This window comes from Haliotis rubra, unplaced genomic scaffold (genome assembly GCF_003918875.1).
Source record: "Haliotis rubra isolate DU_JTF1 unplaced genomic scaffold, ASM391887v1 Scf321, whole genome shotgun sequence".
Taxonomy (NCBI): domain Eukaryota; kingdom Metazoa; phylum Mollusca; class Gastropoda; order Lepetellida; family Haliotidae; genus Haliotis; species Haliotis rubra.
In genome coordinates, this window is record NW_025766993.1 from 320,001 (window position 1) to 341,690 (window position 21,690).

At 38.0% G+C, this 21,690-nt stretch overlaps 1 protein-coding gene across 1 annotated transcript in view; it reads right to left on the minus strand.

Moving 5' to 3' along the window:
* The window catches only part of LOC124283785 (glycine receptor subunit alpha-2-like), a 36,691-nt gene extending 15,156 nt beyond the window's left edge, over positions 1-21,535 (minus strand). The window contains exon 1 of the mRNA XM_046719808.1: positions 21,029-21,535. Within this exon, the coding sequence (XP_046575764.1) occupies positions 21,029-21,105 (77 nt within the window). The 5' untranslated portion in view covers positions 21,106-21,535. The remainder of the gene's footprint in view (positions 1-21,028) is intronic.
* Positions 21,536-21,690: the final 155 nt, after the last annotated feature.

A 21,690-nucleotide genomic window follows, 5' to 3' on the forward strand; every position in this document is an offset into this window, starting at 1 on the left:
CTTCATTGATGATTAATTACTTGTGTAGGTACTTAAAAGGTGACTTGTAAATTAAACGTTCTTTATAGATGCTATACTTAAATACAATTAAATACAATATACGAGTATGGGGTCCCTCATTTATAATGAATTGACGAAGATGACATCGCTTTTTCAACTCAAAGACCTTTCAATTTAGAAACATTATACTAGGGTCCCGCAATGAAAGTAGAGTGCTTTTAACAGGAAAGTTCATACATTTCATATTAAGGCATGTTCTCCATGCTTAAAATATTTACAAAGTAAATTCATATATTTTGTTAATTCCAAGAAGTATTAACGGAGCAAGTCAGAATAATGCACCATGATAAAACCAAAAGACATATTTTAGCAGAGCCAGAGATCAGTCCCTCTCTCTCTCTCTGTTTTAACGTGTAAGGCTTGTGACGGTTGATCAGGTTTTGATCCAGTTGTCAGTTAATAGCCTGAAACTTAAACGCCAAAACTGAACGAAACAAGAGTCACCAATCATCAAAACCGGTGGATATTTTAATCAAAGAATAATCATTCCAGATTGGAATGAATCACATGTTTCTACTTTATATACCACGGATATTCAACGAGGTGAGGTGAGGTGAAATGGGGTTTAACGTCGTGCCTGAGAATATTTCGCTCATATGACGACGTGCGTGCGTGTGTATGTATATGTGTATGTGCGGCTGCTTGTACTAGCCCAGACTGAAGCTGGTTTTATAGTGCTAGCCCACTGAGATACCATGCCGCAGTGAAGCAGGAATAACCCACTCAGACACATTATACAATATTTTAACGTATTTTGGTATGACGCGGTCTGGGATCGAACCCGCGACCTTCCGCTCTCCGGGCGGACGCTCCAACCACTACACCACGGAGGCGGTCCGATATTCAACGAAATACAAGTATCTATTCCCTGCATTTACTGTTTGCACGACCATTACTTTTTAAAATCTAATTCAAATGCAGTAAAAAAGGTAACTGAAGGATACAATCAGTACGAATGCGCTTCGTTGTTATCTTACCAAAAATACCTTTTCTTAGTTTGTTACATGCGTTAACTTATGTAAACAAGTTTCCATTACTCCTTGCATGAGAGTAAGGAAAATATAAAAATAAGAAATGTATTTATAATAGCTTCTTAGCAGCTCAAAATACATAAAGGAGTTTTAAATCTGATACCATCCGTCATTTTCAACAAATGAAAACGTAATAATGTGATATTATTGTATAATTTGTCCTGATGTGAAAATATAACTGCAATCTATTTTCAATTCGAACTGTTAGACTTTTATCAAATTAGAAGCAAAATAAAATTATTGAAAACCAGGAACCTTGAGATTATCGTTACTATTTGCACATGGTTATGTATTCATCAATCTTGAATAAAGGTTTATTTGGACCCGAAACATCTCATTTTAGTTTCTTTGATCGTACGTGTACCTATTCACCTCTATGGTGCAGCATTGGCTGTGATGGAATGGCGATTTCATTTCACTCTCCTGCCACTCCTCTTAACCATATACTATTCACGTCATTTATAATAATTACTTTGAAGTTTGTTTCTATTTCAGATTATCAAAGCCGTAGCTTCAGGTGAAAAATTAATTTCACTATATCTTTTTTCATAAAGTTTAAAACTTTTTGTGGGTTTTATTCTGTTGCAGAAGTATAAATCACATTTCAATTCCATCTTCATTTTCACCTTCGTAATGTATTGCCAATGGCGTCTGAAACACATGTAGCTATTGACCAATGGATCTTATGCAATATGGTATTTGTACGTTTGGGTATTTGAAGTGACTTCAAGGTAACCTTATCTTTTACTTTCTATTATCTGTTCAGAAAATACAATCAAACTTATGGATGGAAATCAGTGCATATACGTCTTCAGAACTTCAGAACAAATAGGGGCAATGTTTAATACATTTGTGAAGAACAGCCACCAAATGAAAATGACCGAGAACATTGTTCCTGTGAAGAAGTTAAACAACATTTCTTTCAAACGAGCCATAGCTTTATCAAAACATTTCAATAACCCTTTTTTGTTTTGATAGAGTTTAGGCTATAAACATGTTTTAATGTCAGCCTCCAAGGCCATGTATACGTACACCAAGCTGAGATGGTTTACGACCTTCTTGGAGCGAGAAAACAGTCCCATTAACGGAACCGTCCTTGGGGACGAAACCAATATGAACATATCTTCCAAATGCCGAGACGTACCCTAATTAGAACTGTCCAAGCAAGGTTAAACTGGCTCATCGTAAGACTCTGAGTAAGATTAACGTGACATTTCGTACAATGACAGGTCAATAACCGAGTCTTGGATCCGATAAATAGAGCACCAGTCTGTATAATTATGGTAATCTATTATATGCCATCTCATGACCTTATCTCACCCAGCCATCACGCATGGAATAAACTGTAATATCAATATAGAGTTTTCTCAGGCATGTGAAATGCTGATGTTGGTTGAATATGTTACATATATCAAGTCTTCCCTACATGTTTTAAGCTGAAACTCTTTCTCGTTGTAACCATTTAAGCAGATGATTGAAGTACATCTCGCTTTTTGCATCGACGACCCTAATCTTAAGAGTAGAAACCATTTCTAATCGGGTTAATACTGCAGCAACGTTTCTTATTAGAAAGTCAATAACTGTCTATACCTGAAAAATTGGCTATCTGTTCCATATCGATTGAATTGGAACTGTTTCGTAAATGTATTCTGATATATCATATGAACATTCTCAAAGTTATATATATACCGATGAACAATAAGAAACAAAAAGGTGAGCACAATATTGAAGCGACAAAAATAAAGAACCTACATTCTTGAATCAATTACGAGGGTTCATGAATTTTCCGATTCGCAGAGAATATATCTCACCAATAGAGCCAGAGGCTTTCACAGTGACACAGTGGAGAACATTTCGAAATTTGATGCATCCATGACAAAATGATGTCCGATGCAGTTCACTATTTTGACTTGGATCATACGTTCCCGAATTAATTCAGGTGAACAACTGACTAAACTTTGCAAATGTTTATGCCGGGTGCCACTGGGGCAGGATACGCTCACCGTTTTGCGAACACCTGGTATCATCACTATTTCAAAGTGATTCATAAACACATGCTCTGTGATAATCACTGGATTGTCTAGTCCAGATTCGAATTGTTTACAAACAACATCGTACAGCTGTAATACTGCTGAAACAAATATATTCTCATGATATAGTCACAATTGTACAATGGAAATAAGAGATTTCTTATGAAAGCGGAAAGGGTTTCGTCGCTTCTGCTGACTTTAGTTTTAGTGGCTATATCTCTATGGCATCATGTCATGTCCACAAGAAAAGAATTCACTATTAGATCCGTCTGTGGGAGGCTTAGAACCCATAGCCCTTGTATGTACCCAAATCCTCTTCTGGTCTTCATCTTTCAAAACACAGTATCTGCGGTCGACCCAAAAGTCTAAACAATACGACCGCGAAGGCAAAGGCAGAGTCAAATCAGAAGATGGATGACATTAAATACCACCTAGCAATCACTTTGAAGATAAGATTAGCGGCGCTGTTATGTAAAAGCATGCTGTCTCAAGGTCATCTTGACCTCCTTTGACAAAGTCATTAAACATCTGTTTCAGCCTCTGGCGAACCCAGTTTTTGTTTGGCAGCTGGTTGTGGGTTTGCAATATTGACATTCTAATCGCAAGATTTCCAACTGACTTGAATTACATGTTTACGTTACATGTTGCACAAAGTCACTTGCTAGGAGCAAAACATAACGAGCTTAGAGGTTGAAAGACGTTTGTTTGTGATTGAATAGGGTAGGCTGATATTTGCATGCTTCTTGGAGAGGTAATATCAACTAATGTTAAAACTGGACAAGTTGTAGAAGGAATGCAATATTTAAAGAAACAGTCTGGCAAATAGAAGCCTACATTTGAACACTGGATTCGACCACAGCATTGCAAATGTTATCAAAACGTTAAGAGGCTGAAACAGTCATCGAAACACTACAAACTTAAGATCCGGAACGTAAGTTTGATGTCCGTATCTAATACATCACCATCGAATAACCATTTCTTGATTGGTTCCGTTTTAGGCCGCCATCAGCACATGCGTGTATGCTTTCCTTTGCTCTGTAGTTAAGATCTGAAGCAGCTCGTATAAAACGATTTGATAACATGTGCTTACTGACCAAGATGACCAGCGTATTGATATCTACAATGGCCATAATGTCTCCAAAATGGAGAGCATCTAATACTCTGATGGTAGTCAAATGGTACACTGTGAAGCTTCCTTAGAAAGGACGCCGTTATTCTGGCGACCCCGTTATTTTGGAAAGCGCATTAATCCAATGTCTTTGCACCCATAATTTGGTAACGCGAATGGTCAGGACAATATAGCCGTATTAACGAGGTTTTCTGTAATCCAATCCGACTGACTCACCACAATCACATCAAGCCCGGTGATACTCCTGTGATGTTACATACATTGAATATGTATGCCATACAACACTTGAAAGAGTTAACCGTTGCACACATAAAGCGAGCAATATCTGAATCATTTCCATCAGACAATTTCACAAAATTCAGAAATGTGTTTACACCTCCATAAATATTGAACCAGGGAGGACATATTGACTTAAATACGTTTCAATATACATGTATCTCTTTCATACAGTAAATGATCAAGTACGGGGTACCAAACCCATTCCCCGGTGTCACCTTCTGGGGACCTCATTCATTTACCGACGGTGCTGTAACAGTTTGTGTCCAAAGTCTCCTCACGTAACATGTAATCATTGTAATACAACAGTCGTTACACCAAGCTTACAAATGGCACAGCCAAGAAATTGTCCGACGTTACAAATCTTTTTTCACAGTCTCCCGTTAAACCCTACAACTCTTCAATTAACGGCACCTTTGATTGAATACCCATCACGCACAGTCGTAACTCCGGTGCTTTACTTTAAGTATCACAAACGCTGAGATGATGTTCACCGCCGGCGTCGAAGCTTTGATAAATTACTGCATGTCCTGCCAACTATTGATTGTCCGGTAGAGATGGGATGTTCAGGCTAGCGGCTTTCTCCATGAGCGACCCAGAGAAACCATTTGTTCCGGTGGATCTGCGCCAATCATCCAAACTGTACCTATTAGGTCGTAATCCTATCGTCATATATATTAACCTTTGGCGTTGAAAGGTGTAATCGATGTTATCGGCAAACCTAAGTGTTATGACCAACTTTAAATCATGTCGTTTCTTGATACACAGTGTAAATGTCGTGGATCCTAAATACTTTGTTCTAGTAGAAGCACCAACTTTCTATTTTTGTCCACATCCTATTTTTTTGTGAAATGTTTTGTATTTAAGTGTATATTCTACCAGTATCATTTCAGTTTCATATGGAAAGCAAAATTGCAATTGTTCACCGTTTTCTTGAAGTTCGCAGAAATTATTTCTGGACGCCCTGGTGTTCTGAACCAAGATATATGTCGTCCTAGATAGACTAGGAACAGTGTGATTAACTGGACAACACAGGGATTTCTAATTGTTTTCGTAATTAATACGTCTATGTAACCAAGTGTATGTCCATACCCTTCCAAATGCTTCCACTGTTCAATAAAGAATTCTGAAAATCACCAAGACAACGATCCTTAGTGTGTCAGCACACCCCTCTTAAAACTGATAAACGACATCTCTTTGGGCTTTGCCCCTGTATCAAGTCTCCACACTTAACGGACAGTGGAATCAAAAGTTATATGCTGAGCATATAGATGGGATTAACTCATTTTAGTAACAATAAATAGCGAGACATTTTATGGATGACATCTTTATTATACTGACATGCAAAGCTTTGATATAGATTCTTATACATTTCATAGGGATTTACGAAACCATTTTATTTGTTGAAAATGATGGCTGGCATAGGAACTAAACCCCTTCGTGTATTTTCAGCTGCAGTAAAGCTACTTTGAATACCTTTCATATTTTTCTATTTTCCTTTCTCCAGGGCAAGAAGAGAAGGAAACTTGTGAACATGCATGAAAGCTACATGTTGTAACAGCCGTAGCTATTAGGAACCATTGCCGTGACAACTGGAGTAAGGCAATTGTACTTGATGCGCTGGAAAATATACAGTGTCGATAAGGTTAATTAGAGATGATTGGTGGAGTGCTCTGTTTTATCAATGCATTGTAGGCAATGGGATTAGGTATATTTGGTCTCTGTTCACCGAGGGCTGTGTCGGCGGATTTGAACTGTCTGGTGGACTCGTGGAAGTTGTTTGATGAGATTTGTACATTGTCCCATTTGATGTTATGGTGAGGCAAATTGATTATGTGGACTGGAATGGCTCATTTTTGGTCTAATATGGTGGCAGATGTTATGTGTTCTATCGACCTGACGTTCTTTCATTCATTTAGATGATTGGTTGGGAGGGGCAGCGTTTCACCAACAAAGGTAACATTTGGTAACTTACGAAACCAAGTAATGTCCTGAATGCTCTGAAACCACTAGATTCTCCAGAAATACGAGTTGTCTTCCTTTACTTATTGTGTCGCTTTGAAGCCTACAAGTTCATTCGATTTCATTTCCTCGAAGTATTTGCTTCCCTGTGATAAAATCTCCGTAATTACATCCAATTTTGCAATCGATAAGAACCGAAAGAAACAAACAACTACATTTACTGAGAATCAAAATTTTTTGTTGCACATTTTAGAGACATGCCTTGCGTCTTCTCATCGCCGATACTGACAGCTAATTTCCCTTCCAGTATGGAAAACGTTATCAAATTGCAGTCACAAATCTCCAATTTAATTTCTCCTTTCAATATTTTCCCAAGCCACGTTTGCATTTTTAACATTTAACGATATTGTTTCCCAACGTTTCAATCAGTGAATCTGTACATTCAAACAGCCGGTGATAAAGAGCAAGATGATGTTTCAATAATTCATAACGTATTCTAAAGAAACACGATCACGATTTCATGTTTTCACTTAAGAAAAACTAAAGTATCACTGTTCAGTTCATTTCTTTCCTAGTGAGACTTTCTTCATCTTCTCATCAACACCCAGCATCCCACTCGTCCGAAATAAATGACTGATCGTCTTCATGTGAGGAGGAAATTCATCACAGATCGGCTAAGGCAAATATCATTAGTATTGAACGTAAATGCTCGTATACAACTATATATTGATTCCTTCTCCTGCATGCCTCCCGGTAATACTACACCGACACAGAACATTGACTTGTTGCATCCTTTACGACTTGTTGACTTGGTCAGAGGCCCACGTCTGGCTGCAATGGCATTATCAGTAAGTTTGTGGGCGATGGCGGAGGCAGACCTCCTCCTGAGTATTAAAAGGGCTTGCAACAGTATACCTGCCGAAGGGCGATATTATATCAGTGCGGTGTGCAAGAATCCTCGAGAAACTAATAGCATTGGGTTTTTTTTGTTAAAGATGGGAGATGGCAGGAAAAGTTCAACATGTATTTTTGTTTTAGTTTACTGACGAGAGATTTTCCGTTGTTAATGTATTGATGAGTTAACTATAAAAGTAGTTAAGACAACATAAATTGACAGACAAGTCGACTCTGTTCTAGATTTTGTAAATATCAATTTTAAGTACCAGTGATTACATGTATACATGTATGCGCTTCAATATCATTTGTTTTTGTGATATTTCTTTCCAAACTGATAATGAGGTTCAGTTTTCAAACCTCTTCACCTATATGTACATACTTGTATGTCCCCTGTATAACTATTCAGCGGCTGAAAACATGGTCCAGGAGCTGAAAACTATTTAGAGCTACAAACTTCAGGGAGGAGGAGTGTCTGGCGTTATATTGTAAACTTATCCATATACAACACTCAAATTCTTACAACTATTTATCTATATGCGCGAGGTACATGTAGCCCTTAGAATAGCATATATAAGCAATTACATTATAAGAACATATTCCTCTGGTATCATAGAAATACATCCAATCACATACAGTAAATTGGTATCGCTGCCATCAGGTTTTCATTCCCAAGATAATCATTAAAAGTGACCGCTTCAGAACCATACGCGAAATCCTTCAGAATGGTCATGTGTTCTGATCACAATAATAGTGATAAATACTAATAGGCCAGATATAAAACTCAAGGCCGTACACCACAAAGGGACGTACATGCCCCCGGTCAACGGATCAATGTGCATACAAATTGCATTTTCGGTTCCTTTGAGAGTTTACAGCCCAATTAGAGCTGGAGATGCCTGTTGGCCACTAAGAGATTTTGCATTTCTATTTAATTCAATCCTATCAGCTACCCATTTATTGGTCGCCTAAGAAGGCACTATTTGTCTTAATACACAACGTAACAATCAAAAGCCCAAATACACATCATATGCCATCTGGTGTGTCGTTGTTGTCCGTACAAAGAGGCACATGACTGTGGACATTGCCCAGTTTCATTCAAGTGAGGCAACACCTATACTGATGAGTCGACTATCTTAAAATGTGCTCATTTACAGCAGGGAGAGGGTATTTTAATCATAAGCAATGTCACACTTTCACAGATGACAGGTAAACTGACCAAAGAAACTTTACACCCGTAATTTCGAAAATATTTTGAAAAAACCCATAAAGTAAACTTGAAACATCCATCAAAAGCAAAAATACACTGAAGTTGGTGTATTTGGGCTAATGATTCACATGTTATGTGTTTGGTATATCATACTGACCACAGATTTCAAGTTTACCTTATCGGTTTTCAAAATATTTTCGAAATTACGGGTGTAAAGTTTCTTTTGTACGTCAGTTTAGTACAATCTCTGCAGCAAGAACGTTTAGCGTAGTTTTCTGTTAATACAATTGCATCGAACACGAGTACGTGCGACATTCATGTATGAACAATACAACTGCTGGTACCCACGTATGAAATTGCTGTTAGCACAGTGGCTGTAAAGATTGCCAGTGGCCTTCCGTGCAATAGTACAAATTTCAACACGTGTTTCATCCACACATGTTAGTCTCCTGTCAATATGACAACATGCACTACTATACATGTATATGTAGTTGTATATATTCGATTTGTCAGCGCACTAATTGTCTGTATGCTTTGTCATACATCTGTATGTATGTATACAGATAGATAGATAGACATAGATATAAAAAGTGATTTGTTCAGGTGTTTAAGCAAAATATATATTAAAAAGATAGATTCCAAATATTCCTTCCAGTCAAAATGCCTTATTAACCCTTTATAAACTGATATATATCTCTTGACAATACATTCGTACTATGTTATGTAGATTTATGTCCACGTCTTTGGTAGTATTGGTATTAATTACACATGTGCTGCATGCATTGTGTTTCTGAAAATGTTTAGTCCCAGAGAGTCAAATTTAATGTTTATAAACGAAAACTAGAGTATTACCAGTCTCGATTACCCGCACAAACTGATTCATTTTCCGTAAACGGCAGGACACCTGTGCCATTGGTGACGACACCAGGTGTTTGCCAATAATGCTTACCTAGTTAACGCTTTCGTGAAGAGGATCGTTGATAATGGGTTATTTAAAATTTAGTTACATGGTCCTGAACGACTTTGAGTTAACGAGCTAAGTGTATAAGGGTGATTTCTTTTCAATTTGAAAAGATAACTAGGAAGAACATTACATTAGTTAGTCTTTTTAAATCACTTAATTAGTTTCGTGTTCTCATTAACTTGCCTTTAATGTTGATTTATTACAAGATGATAAAGGTAGTACGAGAAAACTTTCTCAAGACTTTCTATTTATTTTTTGTCAAGGGGTAATTCTGTGGCTCCAGCTGCCCTCATCATTCTGATTGGTTTTCCCGACATCGCTGTCCATCTGACTTCATCGAGTTCTGCACTGTGCCTCAGCGTCTCTCCGAAATGCCAGAAATGTTATCTCCAAATCCATTACATACATCTACCCAATTTATCTATATAGTACGTTATTGGCCAACGATCACCCAGGCAATATGTTATACACGTATACACGAACGCAATAAATCAGATCCAGTCGACGTCTTTCCAGATCAAATCAGAAATGGGAAAGGTCATGTGTTGGAAACATGTTGAGGTCTGTTGCAAGTTGTGGTGATACATTCTGCAGAAGTAGATTAATATAGGCTATGGAAATATCGCATTTATCTTAAGATATGAACTGATCGGCCAAACTTATATAGCATTATAATTGTTCTTAACAATGTCTTCGTCTGGCCATTATGGCCGTCTAGAGATGTTTATGTGGCTGGTAATGCCGTAAAAATGCTTGTCTGTTCATCGAGAATGGATATTTCAGTCACTTGAGACAGCTTACTTAAGCTTCTCATAACCTGTCTGCCAAGTGATAAAGTACTTGCAAATAAGTGGAGTGAATAGCATATAAACAACAGTGAGTCATGTTCCCTAAAGTATCTGACATAAATGTGGATCGAATGGATACAATGTCTGACATGTATGGTTCGTACTTGGATCAGTAACAACATAGGTTTGAGATGTGGACCGACTTGACTCCTGTCATCCTTTCACTTCGAAGACTACTGATGTTGGCTCTGGTATATGCATGTATTCGCCAATGTCTATGTCTATACTCATTATGTTGATGACTAAGGCCTAGACATCAATTTACGTATTCACTTAAACATTTTCAGCATCCTAGCAACAAGGCAACCCATGAAGATCCGTCGTTAGAGTCGACTAACGGGATCGGGTGGTCAGACTCGCTGAGTTGGTTGACACGTCATCGTATCCCAATTGCTTAGATCGATGCTCATGATCACGGGATTGTCTTGTCCAGACTCGATTGTTTACAGACCTAGACCGACGCCACATGGCTGGAATATTGGTGTGTGCGTTGTTAAACAACAAACAATAAACCTACCAACAAGGCAACTTTGTATAATAGGATTGGTGATAAGGTATCCTTGAACATCTCACGCATGTACAGCAGTGTATCTGGATGGATAATAAAATAGCATACACTGACCTTTTCCATTTCATGGTTTCTATCACGCCCAAGGGACTGCTCCGTGTGATGCTGCATATGATACCGATTTATCATTTCCAAAGACATTTTCTATTTGCTTTGGCATTAAAACAATAGATACCTGACACCACTGTGTATTCGTTATCTCGATGCCAGACGGAAGAAAAAGGTTCTCCAAATGCTAAAACATGCATTAAACATTATGTTTACGGCATTAACCATCTTTTCTGTCTGATTCCCTAATTTGGCATTCTTCCCCAAACCTTCCAGCCATTGCCATTTGATTGGATACAGTTTACACCAAAACAACCACCTGCAAATTTATCATAGACTGGGATTTAGAGATGCCAACTTACATTTTCGGGGCTTTTAATATTTTTCGAAATGTTTTCGAGGCTTTTGACATTGCTATTATTTTAAAAGTCAATCAATCAATTGTCCGAGTGTATCGTTGGCCAACTTGATAAACGGATAACAAAGTGGCAAGCTTCAACCCCTCTTCGCCCCGAATCCTACTGATATCGATCTAAGCTGTAGGTCTACACTGTTTGGTTACTTTATGAAGGTAGGATGTTTCTGGGGAAGCTGCAGGTTTCAAAGAGCACGTCCAGAACTAGACATGATCGGCACCCGTGATCCTATCAGTTGATTAACCAAACCAAATACCAACACACTCTGTACCACTTCTTCATCTTCCTGATCTTCAGGGCCCATCTCCCACGTGTACGGTCGGTCAAGTCATCAGGATTGCCATACTGGCACAAAAATGATTTCCGTATATCACCGATGCTGATGAAGACGTTTTTAATCATTTTAAGTTGGATCAAAGGCAGATCAGGATATTATCCAACATACACAAGAAAAAAACAAAGCCTCAGAATACTGTATAACATAAATAGGAATTTCAATATGCAGGCGAATTTCAATATGCAGGCGTTAAAAGCTTGAGGGTCGCCTGACCCCTTTTGTCGCATATTATTTGAATAAGCTGATCCTATGATCGACGTTAATGTATCATGTAAATAGGTTGAAATATACATATCGAAAATAATCGTAATCGAGGTCCTTTGCAGATGTATACAGAATACAGTTCCTTGGTTAAAATGTGAATATGTACTATTTATCAAGAGTCAAGTTTTTAAATTCTGTAAATACGTCATACGTCAATGTCCTGAATAACAACTAGAAATACTCATTATTTTAATAAAAATTTATGAAGAATAAACATTAATAGAAACGAAAAGATCGTCAATTGAAATCTAACTAAAGCATCACTATGCAAGCCTGCCTGACGCTTTCTCTGGCTTTCTTCTGTTCAAATAACTGAAACACTGCTCAAGGCGATTTTCAAACAACTTACGTAACATATGTTACATTTGGGATTCCACTTTCTCTGTCAAGTTCAGATTCTATTACTTTTGTTGGATTGAGTCCCATCCGGGATTCGAACCCACACCCTCAGAGTCAACTTACTCACGAACAAGGTTTTTGTGATAATCTTAGTACGCATACTCCGAGTACCATTTTGTAATATTTGTTATGTCCACGTTGCAGATCGGGACGTGTTCAGCATCTCATTGAATAGCTAAAATTGAATAGAATTACCTTTTACGCCGCTTTTGCCAACAGGCAAACAATCTCATGACTGAGCACAAGAGAACTGAACATTACACATAGTAGTGGAAGTGAACATGGGCCATAAGTCGTGACGAACGGTCACTTTAATCACCGTGCTACCCCACCAACGGAGAAGAAATAGTTGGGACATATTTAACAGAACCTTTGCGGCAGCCTTGGTAAATTCATCATATCGCGTCGAATGATCTCAGCTATCTCAATGTCCTTTTCGTGATAAGGGCACCCTGATGAAGTACAACCGCTTCGACCTGCCATGCCTGTAATATGTGTAAAGAACCAGCTGTGGCATATCGTTTCTACTACGTCATTAGGTATCTATGCCAAGCCATGATACGTATTTTTTATCCGATGTGTATATTGAAAGCTATAGTACTAGTCAATAATTCATAGGGGTCTTCATTGTCCCAAATACAAAAAAAATATTTAAAATGTTTCAGGTCAGTTGTATTGTGATAAAATTTTACGCAGTGTTGGAGGACATTGTGATCCTATTATAGTCTATACTGGTCAGCAATACAGAGTTTGACAAAGATGGAGACTGTGCTTACTGTCACAGAGTTCTTGCCACATCCTCCAAGGTATATCAAAATGAAATACTATCAGTTTGTCCTAATGGTCCTTCCTGCTTTATATTTATATACTCATGTCTATACATGCATCCACTACCAGGAACACGAGTTACACTGCTCATTTATAGTTCAAGGAATGTGTAATTCAGTTTATACATTTCTCTCAACAAAATAATAACACAGGGCCCTTATTTTCGAAACGTTCGTAGCCCATTCTTAACACATTGGCTACGTTAAGAATTCTAAGGGCTACGACGGTTTCGAAAATACGGGCACTGGTCATTACGTCATACATCGAGATTATATTACTATCATTCATTAGAAAAAGGTAAAGCTTATGTACAAATAACCCGTAATCGTGTTAATAACAACGAAATCTTTCTGCAGTTCTGATGATGACTCAACACAGTGTTTGTGAAAACTCTGCAAATGTCTCATACCTTATTAAAGTGGATTGTCTGCAAACCGCGCTAAACTTTCGAAATATTTGATGATATATATGTAGAGGACATTTTGAAATCCCGTATTTATGTGAAAACTTGACTTGTGTGTGTGATGTATGCCGCTGAGAATACATGGTGAAATTACTACTTGATATTGTTTCACAAAGACATACTGATGATAATGTCGAAACCGAAAATGGTCTCTTATGGTCGTGGAAAGTGATTTTGTCATTAGTTTAACCTGTTATCCTATCCCGATCTCTATTATAAGCATGTATTGCTGAGTAGAGACCTCGTTAAGTTAATTTTAATTTCTATGTTCACAACATAACATGGTTTGACACCTTTTGTCTTTCGAAAACATTATAACTTGTTCACTGGTCTCGAGGGGGACATGGGCTGATGTATCCTCGATGTTTCTTTATGTTTCCTGAGCCCGAAGAAACATAAAGAAACATCGAGGGTACATGTACATCTACCCATGGGCCCCGAGCTACCAGTGAACAACTTATTTATCTTACCGAACACCTCAATGGTAATTTTGAACTGTTTGAAGCACGGGTATCGGATCATAGTATGGAGTACCAGACAACAAGAAAAACAAATTTAGAGTTATCTCCCTTCCATCGAAACATCGGTAATTTCCGTACATCATACGTGATTCAATGTTGTTCTAGATAAATAATTACTACTACGAATAAGTTCGGCATTCCCAGCGGGGTACATATAAAATGTTACTCGCTTGTAAGCGGGGTACATTGCAAATAATAGAAGAGCGCTCAGCAAATCAGAAAACAACATTTATGTTTGAGGCAAGATAAATACATTTGACGAGAGAGAGGGAGAGAGAGTGTGTGTGTGTGTGTGTGTGTGTGTGTGTGTGTGCGTGTGCTTATCTTACACTGACACAAAACCACGTCTTCATGTACTCCATTTATGCCCAGCGCCATACATGGTAATAGCAAGCATCGTTTTACGTCTTTCCGTATAAGGCGAACTTACCACGGACCTTCCGCTCTCCGGACAGACGCTCTATCCACTACACCGCGGATGCAGACTTTCTTGATAGAATTATGTAAGACCCATGTATTTAAAACTACCACTCGAATATTACAAAATGACGATTTGCAATTTGCAGTAATGTAATATATCATTCACCAGTCTTTTAGATAAGCTGCGGTGTGGGACTAAGGCTGTTTGTAGTGCATCCAATTGTCTTTTCCTATCTCCACATCATATAACGCCTGTATTAAAACAACGTCACCTAACCCCACATAAGCGAATAACCAGTTTGCGTAAAAGCATGTGTGCAATCATTAGCGATCATGCGCCTTGACCAGTTTGATGATGCTTTATACTACAAACACAGCTCCCCACATTATTTAATATGATGTCCGGAAATAGATCCCGAACGGCATTATCAAAGCTATTAGACAAGACCAAGATTCCTCGTGAAGTCTTCATTTGACTTGAAAGTGTAACGAATAAAGATAAAACCATGGGGCAGACCACTTCACTTCAAACAGATTAATTCCAAAATAATGTGCAACGGGGGCCCTGGAATCTAATCCGATGTAATCCAATCTAATCTAATCAGAATGGCTGCCATTACTGCCATATTTAAACTGGATACCAGACTCTGGGCGCATCCATTTAAGGACTGATTCTACATCTCGTAGGTTAAGCAAGGACATCGATATAACAACTTAAGAGATATGTAAAATGACCTGACATGGACATTAACTATGTAACAGGTTGGAATAATATGATCACTGGTCATAAGATGAGAGGAATAAAAAAACATGGTAATAATTCTGTATTGGATCTTGACACCCGATGGTGGGGTAGTGGTTACAATTGTCATGCAGTGGACAAGGATTAGCTTTCCTTCTTGGGTACAAGGCAGCCTGACTCCTGGGAGTTTCTAGGACTTCAGTCCTGTCCCACAACGAAGCACATGTGATGCATGTGGTCTCACCTTAGACAAGTGAGTTTGTTCAAATTGCCTCTGTTCACCCAGCAGAAAATGGGTACCCGGTGGGATAAAGTCATGTGACTATAACCTTCTAGCGCCTAACAGGCAGCTTTGGTTATCCGGGGTAATAAGAATCAGATTCTGATTAAGCGCCGCGAGCAATCACTTGATGTTTGGAAACTGTGCGCTATAGAAGATGACTTATTATTATTATCACAATATGTTAGCCCAATGCTAATGCACACTCTCGTGAAATGGCAGAAATATTGACTTAAAGCCAAACTCATTCAACAGCTTTGTTCACCATCGAATGAAAGTTACATTTACTTCATCAGCATCTTATGATCTTTGAATATCACCAAATTCAGTTTCCATCTCACAATGTATGTCTGCATATTTTGATACTGTAATTTCTAAAGAGAAACATTATATTTGATGTTCTTAATCAGAATCCACGCATAACAGCCCCGATACTGTCATTTTGCATTAAACATTCACGTTTGTCTAAAATCTGCTTGTGCAGTCTCGTTTATCATAACTGACGGGCTACAGGAATAGGTCCTTTGCTACAAGTTAATTAGCTGAATCATACACCCCTATCTAACAAGCCCAACAGAAGCCGTCAGAGAAATAATCAAAGTCATAAATCTACATTATCAAATTCTCATTGGTACAGTGTCTTTATGAGGACCAATTAGATCGAGCAAGATCAAATAGAACTGCTGTTTTCTCTTCTCAACACCAAACAAACTCCCCTGATATTCCCACTTTTATATCATTGTTATAAATGACGTATGTGCACAACCGAAATTAGCTCAGTGTTATCATTACCTCGCTTATTACATCACGGGAGTGGTGTTTCGGTACATACATGGTCGTTTATGCACTGAGAACAAACTGCAAGTTTCCTGTTGATGGAGACTGTTTCCGTTTGCTCTGGTAGACGTTCTTCAGTTTAACGAGGACTACGGGTCTCCTGGGAGAACATGATACGGTTGAGGTTTAAAAATAACTGAAAATTGTATCTATAACAAGCGGTGGTTGTAGGATAAAAGGCGTTTGCTGTTCGTGGTAGTGGTACATATTTGTCGCAATAAACATACAGTATAATCAGGTTATGACGAAATCAAAGAGGTCAATAATTCTAGTTTTCGTTTGCTCTGGTAGAGGGACTTCAGATGAATGAGGTCGACGGGGTCTCCTGGGACAACACGATACGGTTGAGGTTTATGTGAAATATGTGAAAAGTGTATCTATAACAAGCGGTGGTTGAAGTACAAAGACATTTGTTCGTGGTAGTGGTACATATTTGTTGCAATAAACAAACAGTATATCATGATTCATACGAATTCAAACCGGCCACTAATTTTATTTCGTTTTTTTTGTAGTTCGTTATACGCATTTTGAACAAAATGTATAGCAAAACAAGTATAAGTCGAAACAATAGAATAACATGATTTAGTAGCGATGATTTGAATTAAATGTAAGAGGTAAATGTCATTGCACGACGAAGAAGGAATATGAATGACCAATTAAATACTTGATAAATTATCGGTTTCAAACCAATATTACATTCCTAGACTGACATAGTTAATTGGCTCGGAAAGCTCTGTGTGATATGGTTCACATTACACACTGAACATCCGATGTCATCGCTAAATTTCAGTGATCATTTTCATGAGTATTTGGTCGTTTGGAATCTGTTTAAAAAGGTATCCAAAAGCCACATTCCTCGTTTTATATCTATCTGTAATCAGATCATTGTGAGTACTCCTAAATTGCAAGTGATCATACTTGACTGGCTAACCAAGCTGTTTTGCGTTTATTTTAGCATAAACTGAAGTAAAACTAGTTCATGTCCATTGGCTGATACCAGAGTGGACGGGACTTAGTATGTCCTTTTGCGTTGATCGATGTCGCTGATCGCGTAAATTTACCGCCAGAATTTTTTTATATTAATGATTCAGTAATCATACTGTAAAGTTATTACTATTGCTTTATTCAGTTATAAAAATTGAATTCAGCTGAATTCCTTAGTGATTCAAACTAGTAGTCGTGGAAGCTAGTGATGGTTCACTCATATTTCAGAGTCTTTGTGGTATTCATATTGGAAGAATGTATCCATAACAAATGTAAGAATAAACATAAAAGACTATTATGACACCGAGTATCCACGCAATCGAAACAGATGGGTATCGAAGTATTGATACGACTCTAAGGATAACAACTCTTTTACTGCATTGTGGTGTCCATATTGGAAGAATGTATCCATACAAATGTAAGAATAAACATAAAGGAAAGACTGACTATTATGACACCGGGTGTCTACACAATCGAAACAGATGGGTATCGAAGTATTGATACGACTCTAAGGATAACAACTCTTTTACTGCATTGTGGTGTCCATATTGGAAGAATGTATCATACATACAAATGTAAGAATAAACATAAAGGAAAGACTGACTATTATGACACCGGGTGTCTACACAATCGAAACAGATGGATATCGAAGTATTGATACGACTCTAAGGATAACAACTCTTTTACTGCATTGTGGTGTCCATATTGGAAGAATGTATCCATACAAATGTAAGAATAAACATAAAGGAAAGACTGACTTTTATGACACCGTGTGTCCACACAATCGAAACTGATGGGTAACAAAGTATTGATACGACTTTAAGGATGACAACTTTTCTACTGCATTGAGCGACGTTTTGGTATTGATTCCTTTAAAAGCTTCAAGCGTAAGGATCAAAACATCACTCTGTGCAATAAATAAGTTGTTACTACATAAAGTCGTGTACTTCGTCTTTGACTCACCAACTTCAGGAATGCCGATCAAACAAGAAACAAATGAGCGTATCTTGCTATACCATTAATTGTGGGTTAATGTCAAGGTTCGTGAAAGGTGTTATTGCTGCCCATTATACCATGATTGTTGAAGTGAGTGAGTGAGTGGGTGAGTTAATATTTAACGTCACATCGGCAATATTTCAGCCATATCGTGACGAGAACAATTTATATCAACATTAAAATCAATAAATTTAGAACATAAAAATCTGTCATCGAAGGAGAGTGAAACTACTAGACTATCACAGCTCTTAATTTAAAACTAGTACGCTGTCATAAAAAAGATATCACTATAGACCACAATAAAATATAAAAACGGGCTATAGATCACCAGCAACTGAAGGCTGATCACCATACTAGGGACTATGGGGATTTACAGTACTTTGGCTACCTGCATGGACCCAAGGTGGATGTATATCAACCCTTCAGCAGCTGGTGATTTTGGCTACATTTAGCCAAACTTAAAATGACAAAAATGCTACATTTAAAAATATGGTAAATTTAAGTTTATTTTGAATGTTTCGGGAATGGTGGTTGAAGACAGTGCAAAGTATAATAATGATCTCTGGTTGAACATTGCTGTTGTGGAATATTGTCGAACGTGGCGTCAATAACACATAGTAGTGGTGGTGGTAGTAGTAGTAGTAGTAGTAGTAGTAGTAGTAGCGTGGCTATATTTAGTACTACTTATGGAAGTGAATGCAATCGATGAGTGACTGTATAGCAGTACGCCTCTTTGTCTAGTACTCGTGGTGCTGATTGAAAATAGACAGGAAAAGTAATCACATACATCTGGAAACTTGTTCATATTAGTGTTCACCAAATCAATACAGGCAATCCCAAACGTCGAACGCGACCAGTACAGATAACGTCATGAAAACATGTTAGTGTGTGCAGCCTCCTCATAATTGTAATGATTTTAAAATGATCTTATTGATCGATTCAAACTCTCCAAGGGCTACGTGTACGAACAAATACGTGGTAGTTATTGCGAAAGTGCAGATTTAGAAATAATAACTTTACCATTAAATCATTCAGTCAAGCACACACTTTGTGAATCATGATTTTGCGGATCTGCTGCAGTGCTTGCCGGTGCTTTTTGGGTACAATGTTTTACCTCTACGGTTACTCAAATCAGCGGCATTCTTCGAGACAGCATTAATCAGGCTATAAAACTGTGTTAAAGGACGGGTCATTTTGTTCGCCCTGTGACCGGGCATCAATTGTTCGTGTTGCTAGGTCGAGTCAGTAACTGCCAAGCTGCGGGCATATTTCTTGATTGAAGAACACCCATAAAGGATGTGTTTACTACTCACGTCGAGAAAAGTGACGCTTATCAAAATTGACAGCATATTAAGCATGGACTACCGTGATACATGAAAGGAACGCGTTATATGAAGATAAAGTTGGACATTATAGAGCCTATCCTAAAACACAGTTACAAATGATAAAACGGTTGAATACACTATTTTTATCAGTGGGTACAGCAATTGTTCGGGGAGTTGAAATGAGAAACTTTTATCTCTGGCGAAACACATTCAAATATGTAATGAAACATTGATTGTGGCGTTGTGTCTGTAATAATATATTATGCGGAAAAGAAAAAAATAGATTTCAGACACTGCTATACCTTCACATGCACTGAATATTTGGTCAGCGTATCTGAAAGAACATGAACAATTGCAGACTCTACAGCAGACTTCTAACAAATTATGTCACATTGATAACAACCTCATCTATTCACGTTTGAACAGACCGATATCTTTACACATGTACTTAACATACAAATGTACAAAGACGACTGCAGGCAGTCCCGAGGTGCAAATCAGGTTACAGGCGAACACCATTCTGTTAATCCTTTAGAGACATCCTGAAGGTTAAATCTCCTTTTGAAACACATTATATGTATACTCATTTTTCTTTCAAATATCTATTTAGCGCTATATTTTGATTAAAAACATGCTTTTACTAGAACACCGAAAAGGAGTTTCTAAGCAGATATAGACTTCTCTGAGGAACAGCAACATGCGTGTAGGAACCTCAGCAAGAGTAATAAAAACACGGTTTTTTACCGTCGTCAAAGTAAAGTAAATGCAGCCGTGACATACAATTACAGAATGTATTGGGATAGTATCTAGATATAATTTAGTGTGTTTAACTCCATGATCATACCAATAAAATCAAAACAGCCACAAAGCGTCTCCATAATCATAAGAAATCTCTAATAAATGCAGAGTTAATTGTACGATTCCGACTACAACTTAAGTATGTAATATAGGAAGCTACAACGCTGTGACTGTTTTAAATCAGTTCGTATGGCACATAGTATTCCTTCCATCAGAAGTAAATAACATTTTGTTTGAGTAGAAACACATGCAGCTGAAAATGAAAGCAAATCTTGAACACATACAATGGCTATATCAATAATAATTGTACACGAATGCACGATTAAATCATGTTTCGCAGCAATATTATATTGTACCTGAAAATTAAGACATATAAAATCAGACACGTGTTATATTACCTCTTTTCGTCCAGGGTTTGGTACTCTCCTATGTTGAAGAGCAGCAAACTCAGGACGACAACGACGGATGTAGTCATATCTGTTTAGGTATCCTTGGGCAAAGTAAAGATCACATTTTGCCTGCCTCTTTTACTTCTCCAAGTTGTACAACAACACCTAATCAATCACACATTCTTCGCAGCTCATCTGTCTTGTTAAGTCCACATCTCATCATCCACAAAGACATCTTTTTTGTCACTACACAACTACTGCTTATACTAAAAGCCCCAAGAAGAAGAGAAATCATAAACTGCCAACGATCCACACCGATCTCTGGCTTGTTGGATAAATCATATAGCCGTGACACTGACTAATGACGTCTAGAGTTTCCTGGAGCAAAGTTGTCCTTGATCATGCGTGGTGGTCTCATTACACAGAACAGCCCCGAACAGACCAACTTACTTGGGTGCACTATTGTCCAGATACAAGCGCATTGGCGTCTCTACAGTGGCCCCCGCGGACAATGAGTTTGGGAAGTGCGAGCTAGACTTTGTGAGGCGATCGATGGCTCTCGTCACGGATGTACAACCAGGCTCCCTGGTAAAGATGCTGCCATGGAAAGGTTAGGCTTTATTGGGTGTCAGGTCCCTGGGTGAAATTTACAATCTCAAAGACTTGTTTAC